Source organism: Ovis canadensis, chromosome 3, assembly GCF_042477335.2.
Source record: "Ovis canadensis isolate MfBH-ARS-UI-01 breed Bighorn chromosome 3, ARS-UI_OviCan_v2, whole genome shotgun sequence".
Lineage (NCBI taxonomy): Eukaryota > Metazoa > Chordata > Mammalia > Artiodactyla > Bovidae > Ovis > Ovis canadensis.
The window spans coordinates 103,786,747-103,807,578 of NC_091247.1; the positions used below are offsets into that span (position 1 = coordinate 103,786,747).

The 20,832-nt window shown below is 54.0% G+C and overlaps 1 protein-coding gene across 6 annotated transcripts in view; it reads left to right on the forward strand.

The window, feature by feature from the left end:
* FAM178B (family with sequence similarity 178 member B) overlaps positions 1–20,832 on the forward strand; it is a 97,782-nt gene that overhangs the window by 41,318 nt on the left and 35,632 nt on the right. For 2 of the 6 annotated variants that reach the window (XM_069580585.1, XM_069580587.1), the window contains 4 exons: positions 3,193–3,307; positions 10,857–10,938; positions 11,207–11,383; positions 11,595–11,692. In XM_069580585.1, the coding sequence (XP_069436686.1) occupies positions 3,193–3,307; positions 10,857–10,938; positions 11,207–11,383; positions 11,595–11,692 (472 nt within the window). Of the gene's footprint in view, positions 1–3,192; positions 3,308–10,856; positions 10,939–11,206; positions 11,384–11,594; positions 11,693–13,079; positions 13,788–19,534; positions 19,725–20,832 lie in introns of those variants that run through there. The other 4 variants (XM_069580589.1, XM_069580590.1, XM_069580586.1 and 1 more) reach the window with 3 other exon arrangements.

Below are 20,832 nucleotides of genomic sequence, written 5' to 3' on the forward strand. Positions count from 1 at the left end.
CTGAAGAACAGTTTTATGTGACTAAGGCTAGAGCTGAATGGCTAAAGCCCATGATACAGAGCAAGTTTAAATTTAAATACAAAAGTGCTGAGGGAAGTTAAGTGATCCGAGTTGGGAGGATGAAAAAGAGTAAGGTTTTAAGCCTCGCTTTCCCTGGTGGCAGGTCGGTAAAAGAATCCGCCTGCAGTGCAGGAGATGCGAGTTGGATCCCTGGGTGGGGAAGATCCCCTGGAGGAGGAAAGGGCAACCCACTCCAGTATTCTTGCCTGGAGAATCCCACAGACAGAAGAGGCTGGCGGGGTGCAGTCAGACACAACTTCACGACTCAGTGACTAAACAACAATAAAAGAAAAATGTCATGAGCCCCATGCTCGGGTGTGTGATGGGTCAGTAGCTCACGTTCCTTTGGGAATCAGCACTCCCGTTTAAGGCTGATGGGGGCTCCCCTGCTGTGGCCCTGTGTGGTCTCCATGTCCAAAAATTGGGACGCCATCAGGTGATGTCACTTGGGTCTCTCCACGGCAACACTCAAGAGTGTGAGTTAGCAGCTTGATTTGGGGGCGGGGCAGGGAGGGGCATGAACAAGGACAGATGTCTGCAGACCCTGCTCCCCTGAGGCCCCAGTGGGACCTGGCAGGTGTCAGGAAGGGGCGAGGAAGCCCCCGCAGAGGGGCTGGAACTGGGAGGCCTAAGGGGCTTGCAGAGATGTGCGTGGTTTCCCCATTGTGCACAGACGGAGCCAGCAGAAGGGTGGCTGCATGAAGTCAAGAGGCTGCTGAGGCGCAGATGGAAAAGTCGCTTTTATTTCCGGCCTGTGCCTCTTTTCCCCGCCCCCGCCCAAGCCTCCGCTCCGTCCCAGGAGAGCTTTCAGACTCAGCCTCTCAGCCGAGCCCAGATGCGCTGGCTGTTGGGGCTGGCATTGGAAGCAGCCCAGGGCCCCGGTGCTCCCCCGGGGGATCACCTCAGATGACCGCGCCGTGGGCGTACAGAAACCAAGTTCTCGAGACTTTTCTTCTGTGTCAGCTCTCCAGAAAACCCTCACTGGGGGCGCACAGTGCTCGGGAAAAGCTGAGTGCCTGGCCTACTTACAGGCAGCGTTCACTACGGGCTCCCGGGGGCCTGTTGCCACTTAACCAGCTTCCCGGGCTGGCAGTTTGATGGGACTGGTTTATCCCGGGGCCGCCCAGACCCCTTTCTCTGGAACTTCTCCTGACCCCTCAGCCCCTGGGGGAGCGGGGGTGTGCAGTAAATGGGCGGGCAGGCACACGGAGAGGGGTGAGGCCTGACTGGGCCCCAGGCCAGCGGGGTCTGCGATGCTGCCAAGGGCTTTTCAGGAGCAGAGGCACCTGCAGGGGCCGCCATGGGGAGGAGGCTTGGAGGCTGCAGGGGCAGGACGTCGCCGCCCAGCCGGGCCTCCCTGGGACCTCGCCCTCAGCCGATTCTCCTGCCGCACTGTCCTCCCCTCCCTGGCAAGGTCACTGGCCTCCCACACAGCGCCCCCTCCCACCCACTTCCCCAGCTCTGCTCGGGCAAACAGCCCTCTCTCATTGCGTTCCGCAGCCTTCATTCTCAGCTCGTTTGCGACTCGGGCAAGGGGTATTATTACCGTTCTCTGACTTGTTAAGTTGCCCAAGAGGAAAAAAAACAAGAACGTTTTTCCTCCTCCCAGAGTCTCATTACCTGTTGGGTGAGCCTCAACCGATATACGTTTCCAGAGAGAGACACTCAATGCCACCATCCCCGAAGGCACGTCCCTGGCTGAGACTCAGACCCTCAGCCGGCCGCCGCGCGGGACTGTGGCCAAGACATCTCAGTGCCCCGTTTCTGGCTGGATGCGCCCACGCTCTTTCATGCGCTCTGCCACTTCCGCCCCTTGGCTAGGCATGGGCTTCGTCCCCTATTACCCGTGCTGTCTGCCCCCTGCCCCAGCCCCAGCTAAGTCTCTCCCGCCTGAGCAAGTGCCCCACCTTCACCAGCTCTGGCTTTTATGACAACACACACCCGGCTTCTCTGCCTCCTAGACCACAAGCTCCCTGAGGTCAAGGGATCTACTGGGTCACCTTTTAGTCTTGGGCGGCTGGCATGGTTCCTACACACGGTGGGGTCCATCAAGGGGTGCCCTTAGGACGGAAGGCTTGCCCTGCGGAATGGTGAGGGTTCAAGCTGGCGCTGCGCTTGGTTCTGCATTCCTGCAGCTCACCCTCCGTCAGACCCTTCGTTCGTGTTCCCACACATTGCCAGCCTGTCCTGTGACTTGTTACCAGTCTCCCTCTTAGTCGTCTGCTGCTTGGTCAGGCTTATGTAGAATGCATTTGTTCATTTCATCATCTATCCACCCTTCCATCCATCCGGCTTCCTCCACACACCGGCCACTCTTGAGTGTGCAGGGAGGAACAGCATGGACCTGGCCCCTGTCCTCACGGGATTCACATTCTAATGGGGAGACACAGACGGGCAGCGAGCAGATCAGCAAATAAGGTGATGCGGAGGAGGGAGGGAGAGGGGCCAGTGTGGGACTGGGGCCGCCGAGGTGCAGCCAGCTTGGGAAGCACACTCCACCCCGTCGCCTTCTGCTTCTCTGTTCTCCCAGTTCGGAAAATAGCCTTGAACAGTCTGAAGGAGGAAAGGCCCTCCATTCCGTGAGGTTTTTCCCCTTTGTTGAGGAGGTCTGATGATCGCTCCTGTCCTGTTAAGAGAGAACTGTCCTCAAAGCTTGAGCTTGCTGACAAAACGCCTCCAGGACTGTGGGGAGGCCCTCCAGCAGAATCAGTGGACCTGGGAACGCCCAGACGTTGCCCCAAGGATGCTACTGAGAGTCCGTAGTAGGGGCCGATCTGGACTCCGGCCTCGGTGGCGGAGAGTGCAGGGCTGGGGAGCCTCGTGTCTCCTGTCTTGTGGTTTGGAGGCCTCTGGCTGGGGACTCAGCACCTGGCTTAGCTCGGGGCAGCTGATGGAGTGGTGAGGGCACCGTTCTCCCCAGGCCTGCTCGTCAAGGTGGCCGTAGCTTGAAGACAGGAGAATGAGTGTCCAGGTTCCCAGAGCACCCGAGAGTGTCTGAAACCTCTGGAGGCTTCACCCTCCAGGAAACACCTGTGCTGCCCAGGAGAGGCTGGTCCCCGTGGCCCCGCCGTGGGCCCAGTGCAGCCCGTCCTGTTTTGCCCCCTAACACCCCCACCTTCTTTGGTCTGACAGATGGGGACACGAACCTGTGGTGTCCCTCACTGCAAGAGGTCTCGGCCACGTTCCACAGCCTCGGAGCCCACAGCCCTGCTCTGCAGCCCCTGGGGCCCATACAGCACACTGGGAGGTGAGTACGCCCCTCCCTGGTACCCTGCTCACACGGCCACGGCCACTGAAAGCAGTTCAAACCTACCTAATCGTGTCCATTAAATATGTGCAGTACCAATTACACCTCAGGAAAAATGTAAATACATGTATATAAATAGCCCATAAAGGAGATTCTTCTAAACATATTGGGTTGGCCAAAAAGCTCATTGGTGTCTTTGTGTTACATCTTACGGAAAAATCTGAATGAACGTATCAGCCAACTGAATACATCCATGCGCCTAATGCTCAGTCGCGTCCTACTCTTTTGTGACCCCGCAGACTGTAGCCCACTAGGCTCCTCTGTCCATGGGATTCCCCAGGCAAGAATACTGGAGTGGGTTGCCATTTCCTTCTCCAGGGGATGTTCCTGACCCAGGGATCAAACCGTGTCTCTTGCACTGGCAGGTGGCTTCTTTACCACTGCACCACCTGGGAAGCCCACATATTCTTGCTTGGAAACACTAAAATATTTCCTCTTCCATAAATGTAATACACCTGGCCGGTCACTGTACAAAGCTCCATTGTCATCGTTGGTGATAGCGGGGGCTCAATGAGCGTTTTACTAGTCAGAGAAAGGAGAGATTTCTTCTGATGATTATTGGAAATTATGTGCATTTTTTTTGAAGTTAAAAGTCCCCAGACTGGTGATTGCAGACTCCAGCCCAAAGAGTGAAGCGCAGAGTCTGAGGGGCCTCAGTGAACTGTGCGTCACACCATGGGTGATTGGCGTGTGAGTCCCCACGCTCACAGCGCAAGGCAACGAAGGGAAGAACCAGGCACGGCCGGGTCTTAGTGCCCTGGAGACTGGCGTTTGCTCCTGCCCCTTCCTGACTCAGAGTCTTGCTGCCCCTCCTCTTGCGAGATGTGTCCCAGTCCCCTTGGTCTGTCTCCAAGCCCCTCCTGACACAACCTAATATCAACGCGTGGCCAGCCAGGCACACTTTGGCGTAAAAAGTCTACAATGCCCCATTTCGTGTTGTTGCAGCCCCCGTTGTGCACTGAGTTCAGACTGGGTGGGACAGGGATGCTAATTGGTGCAGTCCAGAAGCAACTCTTGTTGGGTGGATGGCGAACTAGATCTGGGGTGTAAAGGCAGACTTTTGGTTGAGAATTCTCTGAGTAGTCGGTTTGAGACTTGACTCTTTAGGGGGCTTCCCAGGTGATGCTCGTGGTAGAGAACCCACACGCCAATGCAGGAGACATAGGAGATGCTAGTTCGATCCCTGGGTCAGGAAGATCCCCTGCAGGAGGGCATTTCAACCCACTCCAGTGTTCCTGCCTGGAGAATCCCATGGACAGAGGAGCCTGGCGGGCTGCAGTCCATAGGGTTGCAGAGAGTCGGACACGACTGAAGTGATTCAGCGCACACCCGTGCACAAGTGTTTAGGACCCTGGACAGGCCGAGCCCCTTCCCTCCTGCCAACTGGCTGTTCTGACACCACGTCTGTGGTGGGCGGACGTCCCTCTAGGGTATGGCCGGAGCTTTCTCAAGAACCTGTTCCACCACTGTGTTTGGTAATCGTCTGCCAAGCCAAACCAGACCAAACCACCCTCGCTCTGCTATAAATACCCCGTGCTTGTGCCAGCCTGCCCTGCGCCTGCCCCTCCCCCTCCCTGGCATTCGTACCAGGTGTAATAAGTCACTGTCTCTTCCCCAACACGGAGCTTCAATTGAACCACCTTCTAGGAGGAATCAGGGAGAGAATTACATTCAGAAAAACAAATGTCCGTGAAGGGGAGGTCCCGGAGGGCCTGAGGATTCAGAGGAGCTATTTCTGACCGCTTGGAAAATGGTGTACACCTGGTGTCCACTCGGAAAGTGGGAGGTGGCGCTGGAGGCTTTTAACCTCCCCGTTTACTCTGCAAAGAGCCACACTCCCCTAACGTCCCCCTTCCCCAGGGGCAGGTGATCTGTAGAAGGGTGGCCATTTAAATTCACCATTTCAAATACTTGAGGGTGCTCACTTGAGCGGTAAAGCATCTGCCTGCAATGCGGGAGACTCAGGAGACCCGGGTTCGATCCCTGGGTTGGAAAGATCCCCTGGAGGAGGAAAGGGCAGTTTGCTTCAGTATTCTTGCCTGGAGAATCCCACGGACAGAGGAGCCTGGCGGGCTCCCGTCCATGGGTTGGCAAAGAATCGGACACAGCTGAGCAACTGAGCACGCTAGCACAAATACTTGAGAGCACAAACCCCAGTATGAAGGCTTCCAGCTTCTCAGCACCCTGTGGGAGCAAGGCAGAGCCCCATGGTCCTAGGGCAAGGCCCAGAGTGCCGCGGCCCCAGACTGCTGTTCTGACACCCCTGCCTCTTTCCTTGGGCCCCCCACCTTGGGATGGCTGCTGGCACACGCTCTCCACCGAGGATTCAAAACTGGCCCAGAGCATCTGGCCGATGGATTGCCCCTTTAAGATTGCTTCTGTACAGATTGCAGCTCTATAAGAGGGACTGGGACCACCCGCCAAGCCACTCAGTTTAGAGACGTTCTTTTGGAAATATAGCCTCCTTTCAAGAAGCAAACAGGTCCAGGAGAGACCTCTCCCATGACCTCCCTGGGGTGGGGGATGGTGAAGTGCTGGCTTGCTTCTGTGTTTGGGAAACTCGGGGTGTCTCAGGGTTGGAAGACTCTTCTAGAGCACTCAGGGAACATCAAGAAAGTTCTGGCATCTCCTCCACCAAGGTTGTGGCATCCTTCACAGCTCCATGGGCCACAAGAGCGTCTTGAGGACAGGCTGCCCTCTCTCCACCGTCCTCGTCCTCAGAGGCTCGTCCCGTGTCAGTTGGTTCCGCATCAGGTGCTTCTGTGTTGCCCTCCGGGGATGCCCCCATCTAGGGCTCCTCTGAGGCACCCACATGCTGTCAGTGGGCGAGGCTGGAAAGGAGGGCACGTGTGGGCCCACGGCTTGGCCCTCTCTCCAGTTGCTATGAGAAAGATAGGTATCTCGCCAGCTGTTCCTAGTCTCAGATTTCCTTGAAACTCATCACCATCTCATCGAATACTTCAAGATTTCCTTCCAGAAGGAAACAGCCCTGCTGCTGCCAGACCACGTGCATCGTCCGGCGTCTGCCTTATTGCAGAGAGAGTTGCCCTCTGCCCTGTGATGAGCCTGGGGAGGGAGACAGCCAGCAGAGGAGGAACCAGAGTGTGAACGCTGGCTGGGAAGCAGATGAGAGCCTGAGCATCCTCAGAGGGGACCAGTGCCACACTCAGCTATACAGATTTTTCATCAGATGTCCCCGGTCTCACCTGGAAAGAGAGGAAGCGGTGGCTGATCTTCCTGGGCTGCTCCCTGATTGCAAAGCCCAGAGGAAGAGCCTTGGTCAGACCATAGGTGTGTGTGCATGCCTAGTTGTGTCCAGCTCTTTTGCGACCCCCTGGACTGTAGCCCACTAGGCTCCTTTGTCCATGGAGCTTTCCAGGCAAGAATACTGGAGTGGGTTGCCATTTGCTACTCCGGAGGATCTTGCCTACCCAGAGATGGAACTCCTATCTCTTGTGTCTCCTGCGCTGGCAGGCAGAGGCTTTACCTCTGCACCACCTGGGAAGCGCAGACCACAGGTCCAGCCCCTCAGGACCGGCAGCCCGCTGCTGTTGCCTGGTGCTGGTAGCCTTCACCCACTGGGTTCTCTGAGAGAGAGTCCTGGTTGCAGAGGCCAGTGGGCTAAGTAAATGACAATCAGTCCATTGAAAGGGCATCCTGTCAAGTGTGGGGGCGGTAGCCTTGGGACAGAGTAATTGGATCCAGGTAAAAGTTGCTTCCCCCCCCCCCCCCACCCATTAGCTCAGCATCAATTCCTCTTCATTGCCTTGACTTCGGTCACTAGAACCCAGCTGACAGCTCTGGTCTGGTTTAGCAGTGCCAGCCCTGGAGCACGCCCTGCCCGCGGGATGTCTGGTGGGCCCCAACCCCCAACTAGACCCTCAGTTTTCCCGTCTCCCAAGGAGAAGGAGCAGAGGGTCACTTTGACTTTTTTTTCTTTTCTCAAATAGTAATAGGGGAAAACAAATACAGAAGCCGACACGGTTCTCTTAATGCCTTTGCAACCCAAACTCTAGCTCCTGGGTGCTGGCCACGGGCCAGGGATGGTGGTGGGGGTGGGGAAAAATTGCTTTGCTGGTGAGGCTGGTGATGGGACCCTCCAACCTGCTGAGTCCAGGAGAGGAGTAGGCTCCTTAGACTGTGAATTCCTCTTCTCCGTGGCGGAGGTCTGAGGATCAGCCGATGCCACTTCCCAGAATAGCAGTCTCAGACGCCACGTTCCAGGCGAGCAGCTCCTCAGAGGCCGGCGGGGAAGGGGGCCCGTCATGTTGCCTGCTGGCAGTTCCCTCAGAGGCCGGCGGGGAAGGGGGCCCGTCATGTTGCCTGCTGGCTGTTCCCTCGGGCCGGCGGGGAAGGGGGCGCGTCATGTTGCCTGCTGGCTGTTCCCAGCAGAGGCAGCCAGGGGAGACACTGGGGCGCAGTGCGGTGGGGGCGGGGGCGGCAGTAGGGGGAGGCCATGCATCCTTCCCACTTGGAAAGCCTGGCATTCTGTCCATCCCCAGGAGGAGAGACCCTTGTCACAGACACACTTCCCTTCCCCAGCTCCGAGAAGATGAGTCACCAGCTCACAATTTCTGCTCTCTTTCTCCCACTGGCAGCACGGAGCTGTCTGAGAGCCCCTACACTGGGGCAGAGTCACAGAGTTGGCTCTGAGGCGCCCCGCTTCTTTGGGCAGTCTAAAAGCGTTCCCTCCCATGCTTGCATGGCCTTACGCACGCTCACGGACTGGTATAAGCCAGGACTCCCCGGCAGCTCTGACACAGGCCCGGTGCGTGAGCCCCCGTCTCCCCCGCCTGTTCGTGTTCCCTGGGGCTCATAAACGCTGAGGAAGAAAGGCCTGGAAGCGTGGCCCAGCCCAGGCCTATCTAGCACTCGCCCCACTCCTCCACTCCAGCAGCGATTTGTTGACACCAACTTCCTGGGTGCCTAGAGATGGCATTCTTCTTCCCTCTCTGAGAAGCAGCATAGAGAAGTGAGGAGCGGAGCCTCTTCACTGGCGTGTCTCGGAACCGTGGCCAGGGCGGCGGCCCCGGAGGCTGCTGCTGTCGGCACTGTCGCTGTCATCGCTGGGGACCCCACACGGCACAGGGCAGCTGGGCCAGTGCCCGTGGCTGCACCTACTGAAGCCTGTGCCTGGAGCCTGCGCTCTGCATCAAGAGAAGCCCCCACAGTGAGAAGCCCCCGCACTGCAGGAAGACCCAGCCCAGCCAAAAGTCACCAACAAATTGAATTTAAAAGTCACCTCACTTACTTGATGCCAACAATATACATGTGGCCAGAGAAAGAGCATCATTTAGTAAGGACGCCCGAGCACAGGGTTTCACCCGGGGAGCATGTGCCTGGCAGGTGTGTGCAGAGGGTGATGTGACTCTGCTGTGTTGCCAGCACCTCCCTTCCTGTAGGGCTCTCGCCAAACTGTGTGTGACTCTGGTCTTTAAAGAGGGTGTTTTAAATGTGACCCTGGCCTCTGGCTTCATCCAGGCTGTTTGCTGTCTAAGAGGAATCTGTTTGTGCCAGGCTTGTCCATGGACAGCATGGTCGTGGAACCCCTTTGGAGGGATCTCCCTCAGTCTGATTTCACCTTACTTGAAGACTTTGGAAGCTCACCTGACGTAAGCCACAGTGGAGCATGCTTTTCCGTGCTTGCACAGACTCACCTTACCTGTGTGCACAAAGAACGCTTTCAAATGGATTTTCTTTATTTTAGTTATTTATTTATTGTTATTTACATTTTTAGCTGCACTGGGTCTTTGTTGCTACCAGCAGGGTTTCTCTAGTTGCGGCGAGTCGGGGCTCCTCTGTAGTTGCAGTATGCGGGCTTCTCGTTGTGGAGCATGGGCTCTGGGCACAGGCTTCAGGAGTTGTGGCCCTTGGGCTCTGGGCACAGGCTCAGGGGTTGTGGCCCTTGGGCTCTGGGCACAGGCTTCAGGGGTTGTGGCCCTTGGGCTCTGGGCACAGGCTCAGGAGTTGTGGTGCTTAATTGCTCTGCAACATGTGGGATTTTCCCAGACCAGGGATTGAACCCTTGTCCCCTGCATTGCAAGGCAGATTCTTAACCAGTGGACCACCAGGGAAACTCCAAACAACGCTTTTGAGGAATACTTGGCAGGAATCATTGGAGGATGATCTTTCAGGCTTCCAAGCCCCAGAAAACCAAAGCTAGGGGCCCTCCTGGAGGGCCAGTGTTGGGGTGCCAGCCCCCGAGAGGCACCGGTGGCTCCATGCGCTGGGGTTCACCCGCTTTTGCAGCTCTCTCACCCTGAGTCAGGCTGGCCCATGTGGCCAGGGGAGATCACAGAAGCAATGTCACGTCCAAGGTTAGGTTCTAAAGGTTATAGCCTCCATCTTAGGCGGGCATCTCCTCTCTCTCAGATCACTCACTTTAGAGAAAGTCGGGGCAAGTTAGGGAACCCTGTGGTGAAGCTCATGGAAGGACTGAGGCCAGTGACCCCTAAGTGACCTGAGAAGCAGTTCTTCCACGCCAGTCAAGCCTATGCTGACAGCAGCCCCCCTGCCCCCATGAAAGCCTTGGGGGCAGCCTCCCCAGAGACCCTGAGTTAGAGCCCCCTCTAAGCTGCTTCTGGATTCTTGACCCTCGGAAACTGCACAGGATAATATGTATTTGCTGTTTTTCAGCCTCTCCATGTGGGGGGAGTAATTTGTTACGCAGCAGTGGATGACCTTTTCATTGTGTTCATGACATGTGACATTGTGTTCATGGAAACAGTGACATTTTATTGTCATGGGCTCCAAAATCATTGCAGATGGTAACTGCAGCCACAAAATTAAAAGACGCTTGCTCCTTGGAAGAAAAGCTATGATAATCCTAGACAGTGTATTAAAAAGCAAAGACATCACTTTGCCAACAAAGATGCATATAGTCGAAGCTGTGGTTTTTCTGGTAGTCATGTATGGATGTGAGAGTTGGAACATAATGAAAGCTGAGTGTCGAAGAATTGATGCTTTTTAACTGTGGTGTTGGAGAAGACTCATGAAAGTCCCTTGGATTGCAAGGAGATCCAGCCAGTCCATCGTAAAGGAAATCAGTCCTGAATAGTCATTGGAAGGACTGATGCTGAAGCTAAAACTCCAATACTTTGGCCACTTGAGGCAAAGACCTGACTCATTTGGAAAGATCTTGATGCTGAGAAAGATTGAAGGTGGGAGGAGAAGGGGATGACAGAGAATGAGCTGGTTGGATGGCATCACCGATTCAATGGACATGAGTTTAAGTAAACTCCGAGAGTTGGTGATAGACAGGGAGGCCTGGCATGCTGCGGTTCATGGGGTCGCAAAGAGTCGGACACGACTGAGCGACTGAACAATAGCAACAAGTGAAAGACCCGCAAACACAGGGCTCCAGGACCCTGGGTTGAATGGATCGTCCAAGAACTCTGTTCTCCAGCAGGCACAGCCTCCCCCTCTGCCTCAGTTCTTCCCTTGTGCCTGCCTCTGACTGCTTCCCTTCCTTTGTTTTTGTCTTACTTAGCGAGGCCAGCCTGAGCCACAGTGAACAGCAGGACACCCTCCAGGAGATGGCCTTGGACAGCAGCCTGAACTACATCTGTAAGGTGAGTCCCACCCATCCTTGTGCTCGCTCTCAATCCAGACCCACTCAGCATCTAACTCAGGGGGTCCCACTGGGCACCATCACAGGCCCTTTGCTGGCTGCCAGGATGGATGCTACAGAAGCTGGCTCCCTCCACGCCTGTGCCTGCCCCTGACGACCCCTGGAGGCTCGACTTCAGGCCTCGTTACTTTTCTCAGCTCCTTCCCAGTACAGCTGGGGGCTCGCAGTGCCAGGGAGGCACCCCTGCCCTAGCGCCCTCTCCTCTCCAGTTCCTGACACTGTGCACACTGGCCCAGCCAGGGGCCTACACCGACCGGAACCTTCTGGACCTGATTGAGCTGCTATGCCGAGCTGGCCTGGACACCAGACTTCGCCTGCTGCCCAAGACTGATCTCCAGCAGCTCCTGCTCCAGCTCCTGGAGAACATCCGAGACTGGCCGGGAAAGGTGCTGCGGACCCCTGAGTCAAAGCCCAAGCCCCCCAGCCTCACCTGTGAGGCCGCCAGGGCGTGCTCTTGGGCCCTGGCGGGGCCCATGCTGCTCCAGTGGTCCTCCCCTCTGCTCTCCAGGCCTTCCCGCTGAGTGGGCGGGTGGGAGGTCAGGGTAGGAGGCGCCCTGCCTCTGGAAGCCCAGCTGGATGCCCTCTGTGCCCCCACAGCTCCGGCAGCTGTGCTGCGCCCTGAGTCGAGCGTCTGATCACCACCACAACCTGCTGGCGCTAGTGCAGCTCTTCCTGGACGTGACCCCCCGGAGCAGGTGGGTGCTACCCCACCTCCATCTCCCCTCCCTCTGAGGTTCATCCTCACCCCCGTGACACCCTTTGGGGTGTGGGGGATCCACCGTCCGCCCCATCAGTCCCCACAGACCTCCCCCTCCCGCCCAGTGTCAAAAACCCAGGAGCAAGAACTAAAATTACAACTCACTAATGACTTCATTACCAAATGGAAAAAAAAGCCTCATTTTCTTAACATGGTCTTATTAGCAAAACAATTGCCTTGGGCAATTAGCCTCAGACTCGCAGCACCCCCACCCACCTTCCAGACTGCTCCCCGCCCCGCCCCCCCGCAGCCCTCATGGAGATAGGGTTCCTCCTCGCCATTCAGACATCAGCTGCACAGTGTCCCCCCCAATCAATCCCCTTGACACCCCCCCTCAAACTCTCTGTTCATCGTTCTATTCTCTGCGCGGCACTGATCTCGGCCAGAAATTTCTTTATATTTGTTTCCTTTTTTAAAAAATTTAATTAATTTGTGGCTGTGCTGGGTCTTCCTTGCTGAGTGAGGGCTTTCTCTAGTTGCAGTGAGCGGGCTTCTCATTGCGGTGGCCTCTTGTTGCAGAGCACAGGCTCTAGGCGCTCAGACATCAGTAGTTGCAGCTTGAGGGCTCAGTAGCGCTCAGACATCAGTAGTTGCAGCTTGAGGGCTCAGTAGTTGCGGCACATGGACATAGTTGCCCTGAGGCATGTGGGATCTTCCCGGACCAGGGATCAAACCCACGTCCCCTGCATTGGCAGGCGAATTATTAACCCCTGGGCCGCCAGGGGAGTCCTGTATGTTCCTCGCTCATGGCTGCCTCTCCTCCTCATCACCTCCAGTGAGCAGGTCCCTTATTGGGGTCACTGTCATATCACCCCTCATCCAGAACAGAGCCTGGCACACTGTTGGCACTTTGTAAATTCTTCTTGAATGAATGAATGTGCCGAACAAACAGAATCAGCCTTCAGGGAGATAAGAACCAATTTTCTGTACCCACTCCAGGCTCCTCTTCTCCCCTCCTTCCTTCTCCTACTTGAGGGCACAGCCCCAGGGAGTCCCTTTCCCTTCCCTGTGCAGGCCTCTCCCCACGTCCCCTCCTCTCCTTTCTAGGTCTGTTTGCAGCTGCTCCTACCTAGAATGGCGCTTCCCTGGTGGCGTGGTGGTGAAGAATCTGCCTGCCAGTGCAGGAGACCTGAGTTCGATCCCTGGGTCAAGAAGATGCCCTGGAGAAGGAAATGGCACCCCACTCCAGTATTCTTGCCTAGAGAACCCCCTGGACAGAGGAGCCTGGTGGGCTACAGTCCACGGGGCGGCGAAGAGTCGGACACAACGCAGCAACTAAACAACAACCATCACCACCTCAAATGACACCTCTTCCCACCTTCCAGCCAGGCTGTCCTGGATCCCCTCCAGGGAGACCAGAAGCCTTCACAGACACTCCCAGCTCCTCCTCCGCAGCCTGTTTGTTCTGTGCCTGCACGTGACTGCCATGTCTCTGCCGGGCCTGGCTCCCCATCGCCTGTGCTGAGAAGTGCAGAGGGCTGAGCCTGGCCTCCGGGCCCCTTCTGGTCCAGCCCCAATTTCCTGTTTGCTCCAACCAGGCCATGTGATTTGTGTGGTGGTTTTCACTTTTATATGTATGAATATTTACATGTATGGACACGTGTCTGTGTACTGGCAGACCTCGTTGTATTGTACTTCTTCACGTTATTGCGCTTCACAAATGCTCCGCTTTCTGCAAGTGAGGCTTTGTGGCGGCCCTGCATTGAGCGAGTCTGTCAGGGTCACTTTCCCAGCAGTATCTGCTCACTTTGCGTCTCTGTGTCACATTTTGGTAATTCTCGAAATACGGCAAGCTTTTTCCTTAGTGTTATATTTGTGATGATGGCCTGTGATCAGTGATCTTGGATGTTACTGTTGTGAAAAGATTAGGACTCACTCTCTGAAGGCTCAGATGATAGCATTTTTTAACAATGGAAGGTTTTTAATTAAGATAGGTACATTATTATTTCAGACATAATGCTGTTGTACACTGATAGACTACAGAATTAATACAACTTTTGAAAAAATTTTATTGAATTATAGTTGAGTTGCAATGTTTTGTTTGTTAATAATTTCTGCTTCACAGAAAAGTGACTCAGTTATACATATGTATATTCTTTTTCATACTCTTTTTCATTGTGGTTTATCACAAGATAGTAAATATATAAACTGAGCTATACAGTAGGACCTTGTTGTTTATCCATCCCACATATAACAGTTTATATCTGCTAATCCCAGATGTCCAATACTTCCCTCCCCCCAGCTTCCTCCCACTTGGCAACCATAAGTCTGTTCTCTATGTCTGTGAGTCTGTTTTTGGTTGGTAGATATGTTTATTTGCGTCGTATTTTAGATTCCACATAAAGTGATATCATATGGCGTTTGCCTTTGTCTCTCTGACTTACCTCACGTAGTCTGGTAATTCTGGGACCATCCATGTTGCTGCCAGTGGCATCGTTTCCTTCTTTTTTACGGCTGAGTGGTATCCATTGTGTGTATGCACCATCTCTTCCTTATCTGCTCATCTCTTGATGGACGTTTAGATCGCTTCCGTGTCTTGGATACTGTAAATAGTGCTGCCAGTAACATGAGGGTGCATATATCTTTTCCAGTTATAGTTTTGTCTGGATATATCCCCAGGAATGGAATTGGTGGATCATTTGGCAACTCTATTTTTAGTTTTCTGAGGAGCCTCCATGCTGTTTTCCATAGTGGCTGCACCAATTTACATTCCCACCAACCGTGTAGGAGAGTTCTATTTTCTCCACACCCTCTCCAACATTTATTGTTTACAGAATTGCTAGTGACGGCCATTATAACTGGTGTGAAGTGGTACCTCGTTGTTGTTTTGATCAGCATTTCTCCATCTTTTCCTGTGCCTATTGGCCATCCGCACGGCGTTTCTCCATCTTCTCATGCGCCTATTAGCCATCCGTATGGCGTTTTTCCGTCTTCTCATGTGCCTGTTGGCCATCTGTATGTCTTCTTTGGAGAAATGTCTCATTTAGATCTTCAGCCCATTTCTCGATTGGATTGTTTGGGAGTTTTTTGTTATTGAATTATAGGAGCTGTTTGTATATTTTGGAAGTTAAACCCTTGCCAATCACATCATTTGCAGATATTTTCTCCTGGTCTGTACAACTTTTATATGCACTGGAAAATCAGAAAATCCGTGCGGCTTGATTCACTGTAGCATTCGCTTTACTGTGGTGGCCTGGAACCAGACCTGTGATTTCTCCGGGGTGTGCCTGCACGCGTGTGTGTGTGTGTGTGTGATGAACCGCATCGCTCTCCATAGCTGCATGGTGTTCCCTGGCTGTGCGTGCAGCCAGTCCCTGGTTGTCATATTTGTCCAGCATGGGAGCTTCGATAGGATAAGTTCTTTGAAACTGCCATCCTAAAGTATGAATATTTAAAATTTGGTCTCCGAAAAAGAAGCCATGCTGCTAAGTCACTTCAGTTGTGTCCGACTCTGTGCGACCCCATAGACGGCAGCCCACCAGGCTCCCCCGTCCCTGGGATTCTCCAGGCAAGAACACTGGAGTGGTTGCCATTTCCTTCTCCAATGCATGAAAGTGAAAAGTGAAAGTGAAGTCGCTCAGTCGTGTCCGACTCTTAGCAACCCCATGGACTGCAGCCCACCAGGCTCCTCGGTCCATGGGATTCTCCAGGCAAGAGTACTGGAATGGGGTGCCATTGCCTTCTCCAATCAATAATAGACATGAAAATGCCTGTTTCTCCACTCTCTTATCAGCGCTCTCATTCTCAATGTTGTTTTTAAGTTTTAGTCAATCGGGTAAGTGAAAAGTCTCATCCTGTGATTCTAATTTTCATTTCCCTGGTTGCCAGCGAAACTGAGAATCTTTTTCTGTGTTCCTTTGGTGTCAATTATCTCTTGATATTCCTTACCCATTTTCCTATCCGATCATTTTTCTTCTTCTTCTTCTTTACATATTTGTTTATTTGGCTGCCTCTGGTCTTAGTTGAGGCATGTGGGATCCCGGACTCCAGTTGTGGTATGAAGGCTCAGTAGTTTCAGCGTCAGGCTTAGGTGCTCCGCAGCATGTGGGATCTTTGTTCCCCAGCCAGGGATCAAACCTGTATCCCCTGCATGGCAAGGCAGACTCTTAACCACTGGACCACCAGGGAAGTCCCTCTTCTTCTTAATTATATTGATTTGTAGGTTATTTATTATGTATGTTTTGGGCACCATGTTTTCTCCTAAGCCTGTAAATTGTCCTTTGTAAACCTTTGTGTTTATCCTTTCACAAAATGATTATTTTTCCTTTTCCAGTAAACTTTTCATTTCAGAATAGCTTCAGACTTTCAGAAAAGTTACTGTACATAGTACAGAGGGTTGACTTGTAATTGAATCTTTCTGGCTTGAAAAGGAAGGCCTTCCCCACCCCAAGAGCATAAAAATATTGTGTTCTATTTTCCTTCAGTACTTATATAACTTTGTTTCTCTTGGCTCCTAATCCCATCTGGAATCCATTTTTTGCAGGTACAAAACGGGGATCTAACTTGATATTTCTCCCCACCCTCAAAGAGCCAGTGACCCAATACCAGTTCTCTTCAGTCTTAATAATCTGTCCCTTCCCAAAAGATTTGAAACTGCTTTTGTCACACCCTGAATTTGTCACATCCTTCATCTGTTAGCCAAACTGAGACTTCAGATTCCAGAAGTCATTGTCTTTCAGAGGGTGTCTTTTTGGAGCTCCAGTGCCCTTGGCAGATGCTCCTTGAATACTCGGAGTGAATATTGTGGAACAGACTTAACCTGCTTTCGAACAGACACACCAAGTAGTGCTCAAACCTGCTGTTGAGCACTTTGCTGAGAAAGAGGGCTCCTCACCGGGGCGGATATCATTTCATTTATTTAGAACTTGTGTTTCTTTTTTCTAAATAGATAAAGCACTCCAACTGGACAAAATTCAACAAGGACCAGGGAGCGCCTCTAGAAATGCGCCCGCCCCCTCCCCCACGCCTGTGCCACCCAGCCTGTCCCCATTTCTCAGCTGCTCTTGCGTACAGCTTGTCCTCCCCGCCCCTCTTTCCACTTCAGCGTAGGTTTTGGCAGCCGTTCCTAACTGGATCGGAAAGAGCTCCTAACTCTTTTCCACAGCTGCCCTGTGTTTCCTGTGGTCTTAGTTAGCTGCCCCCTCCCCTCGCCATGCCCCCCGTGTTGGTGGCCTTGTCCCCCCTTCCTCTCTGGCGGCTGCGCCACCGGGCTTGGTGCCCAGACCAACCCGGGAAGGAGGGCATACTGTTGTGCGAGGGGCTGCCACTGCCTCTGTCTGCCGACTAGTTAAGCACAAACGATCAAGAACGCTCACCAACACTGCTGTGCCGCCCGTGCTCTCCCCGACCTCCTCAACCAGGGATGCGCTGTTAAGCTGAGGGCAAAGTGGAGCTTAGCAGTGAAAAATGAGAGCACAAGCCAGCGTCCTTCAAGCAGCCCCATCTCCCACAACCGTCGCCTCTCCACGTCACCCTCCAAGGCTGGCTGCAGCTCACCGTCTCCAGTCTCTGGCCAGTGTGGCCGTCCCCATGCTGTCCGGCAGCTGCAGCTCACCGTCTCCAGTCTCTGGCCAGTGTGGCCGTCCCCATGCTGTCCGGCAGCTGCAGCTCACCGTCTCCAGTCTCTGGCCAGTGTGGCCGTCCCCATGCTGTCCGGCGGCTGCAGCTCACCGTCTCCAGTCTCTGGCCAGTGTGGCCGTCCCCATGCTGTCCGGCGGCGGGATCCTGCTTCTGGTGCACATCTGGGCCTGTCACTGCTTCGCTAAAAGTCCTTCAGACTTCTGTGCCCAGGATGAAATTCAAACAGCCCTGCCTGGTGCGCTAGGGCCTTCCTGCCTGCTTTCCAGAACCTTCCATGTCCCTCCACATTCCCCAGCCCCTCAACCCCTGCAGGCTTCCACGCTCCAGCCCTATCCTAAAGCTGTGCTGCTACCCAAACCCACGAGGAGCAGTTGTCTCGAACGTTTCAACGTCTGTTCCCTCTTTGCCGAAAAGCCTCTTTCCCTGGTCAACGTTTCCTCACCCCCAAGACTAGGCTCCGAGGAGGCAGCTCCTCTTTGTAGAAACCTCTGGATGCAGAATCCTGGTTGTTGGTGCCCTTCGTTGACCCCTTGGGCTGTGAGTATCCTGAGGACAGGGGCTGTGACTTTGCACTCTGGGTCCCTGGAAGCCTGACACAGGAGAGGGAGCTTGCTGGTGGAGAGCTGGCTTCTGAAAGGCACATTTCAAAAAGCAGAGAGAGCGAGAATTTCTTAGTAGCAGAATCCAAAGACAAAGTGGCTTAGGTGGGCCAGGAGATCCTACAGGTAAGACTTTGAACATGGATTGCAAATGGACCCAGTGAGGGAAAAAGCAGGAAGTATTAATATCTAGAGACGGCATGGTCTGCACCCAGAGCTCATCATGCATGAACTCGGATCTTGAAAGATACAGAAGAAAGAAAGAAGGCAAGGCGCATGGAAAAATAACAGGAACCAGATGAACCGCTGACAGTTCTTTTGGGAATAGCTAAAGCCCACGGAAGGAGCTTCTGTATACATATATATATTTATATATATATATATTTTGGCCACACTGAGAGGCAGTGGGATCTTAGTTCCTTGACCAGGGATCGAGCACACACCCCCTGCAGTGGAAGCGTGGAGTCCTAACCACTGGGCCACCAGGGGTGTCCCCTGTGTGCTCTTCTGGGCTGACAGGGAAATGATAACCCTGGTAAAGAGAGAACACCACCATGTAATTCCTGTTTTGTTTCTGTCTTCTTTGTGAAGGAGCCTAATTTTTCATCTGGACTGGATTATTGATCCAAGGGGATTGCAGCCTGTAATAGCAGGGGAAGACGGGATGGCAGCATCTAACTGGGTGGAATGAGTTGAGGTCCCCTCCACATCTGTCTGTCCTGCACGATGTAGGGGTGCCCTGACTCCACAGAGATCTCTGGGGAAGGGAGAGCTCCCCGGGGGATGAAGAAGAAGGGTGCCCTTCTTCACTCAGCACTGTGGACTTGATGCGTTCCTCAACAGAACTCCCCAGGGGAAAGCTTGTGAGCGCATACATAGAAAAGGAAGCTCTGCTTTCTAGGATTCCTAAGAATAAATCATACCAGCCTAGCCTCATTTAGTTTTTGATAGGCTAACCAGAAGAATACCCTGGAGAGGGCTATCTGGGTTCTGCAGGGCATTTGATGGAAACGCACATCCTATCTTGCCACAACATACAGAAGTGTGGGCTGAAGAGTGATGTCCAACTAGACGGACTTGTCGCGGAAGGTGCCACTGGCCATCAGGGTCCGCCTGGAGGACAGGTGTGGGTGCCCCCAGAGCTCTGTCTCCACTGACAGGTGGGCCAGCACAGACCCAAGGTCCTGGACAAGGCCATTAACTGAACAGTGATCGGGTTCATACCTAACATGAAGGCAACTGACAGCGAAGATCCCCGAAGATCCCACAAGACAATGATGATGGGCTGAGTGGGAGAAAGACTGAGCTGCACAATGAAGGACAGGATCTAGGAAATGGGATTGGACAGCCAGAGGTGTGAGCTAGACTTTGGGCTCAGCCTGTCAAGAGCGTAGCATTGAGGGGCTCCCCCCAAAATAAGGGTCCACTTCAGTTCTGAGCGCCTTGCTTGATGAGAATGTCAACAACCTCAAGGGCTTTCAAAAGAACCCACCCAGAATGGCAAAAAGATTCCAAAAGACAGAGAAGAGTAGCTGTTACTCTAGGGGGAGGGATAGTATGCAAAGTATGCGACTTTTTTCTTTTCTAATATTTATCTATTTGGCTGTGCTGGGTCTTAATGCAGCACATGGAATCTAATTTCCTGATCAGGGATTGAACCCAGGCCCCCTGCTCTCGGAGCGCAGAGTCTCAGCCACTGGACCACCAGGGAAGTCCCTGGAGACTTTTCTTCAAGTATGCGGAGGCCCTGACTGACTGGACGGATATGCGGGTCCCCGGACATGAGACCAGGTGACTTTTCAGGTGTTCTTAGGGGTCTAGGTTTCATCATAATACCAGAAAGAGAGAGAGGGAGGGAGGAAGGGAGAGAGGAGGATGGCAGTCCGGATGTGACTGTCGATGTGAACTTTGTTCACTAAGTGGCAGTCACCTTCTTGTTTGGTTGTAATGTACATGCAGGAGAGGACATGTCAGACGTGGACACTGGGCACTGTGCCGGGGCTGTGCCCCACCACTGCGTTACCAGCCGAAACACCTGCTCCCCTAGAAGGTCCCTGGACCCCTCCCAGGCATTCCCTCTGTGGAAAGAACCACTTTGGCGGCTTTCATCCTGTGGATTTGCTGTGCTGAGCTTCAGACTCGGGTCCCAGTGGGACCATACAGTGTTCTGTCTCGTATCAGGCTCCCCTGGCATGGCCAGTGCTTGTGGGCGTCACTCATGGCAAAGCCAGCGATGATAGATAGCTCCTTCGCATTGCCCGGTGGGAGCCCCCGCGTGGGTCTGAGGCTGTCTGCATGCCGCCTTCTCTTCCTATCTGCCCTGTGCTGTGTCCACATTTATGAGTGCCCCAGCAGGTGTGAGATGGCCAGGCAGACGGCTGAGGAGATGACCCCCACCTCTGAGCCCAGGCCCCCATCTGCCTGCCCGGGTAACACGTGCTCACATGCAGGACAGGAGACTCCAGGGGAAGGACTGAGGGGCAGGTGGCTGAGAGAAGGCAGTGCTGGGTGAGGGGGCCTGAGCAGCCCAGGAGCGGCAGGCCTGCTGACGCCCTGGGGCAGAGTGTTGGGCAGTGTTTCCACCGGGACTGGCAGACTGCTGTGGTTGCTTCCTGAACTGCCCTGGAGACATGGAAAAGGCCGTTCACACCTTTGGCCAGATGCCCAATGGCCTTTCTGGGCAGTTCAGCTTCGGCAGGGCTCAGTTCCCGTCCGAAGGGGCTCCGCTGACCTGTGTGATGGTCTTGGCACCCTCCTGGCCTGTGCGGGCATGGGGCCTTTGCTGCCCCCAGAGCCCCAGCAGGCTGCCCCTCACAGGAGCTGGGGGGAGAGGGGCTGGAGGCTGTGAAACAGCGCCTGCGTTCCACGTCCAACCAGGCTCTGCTGTCGGTTTGGAAAA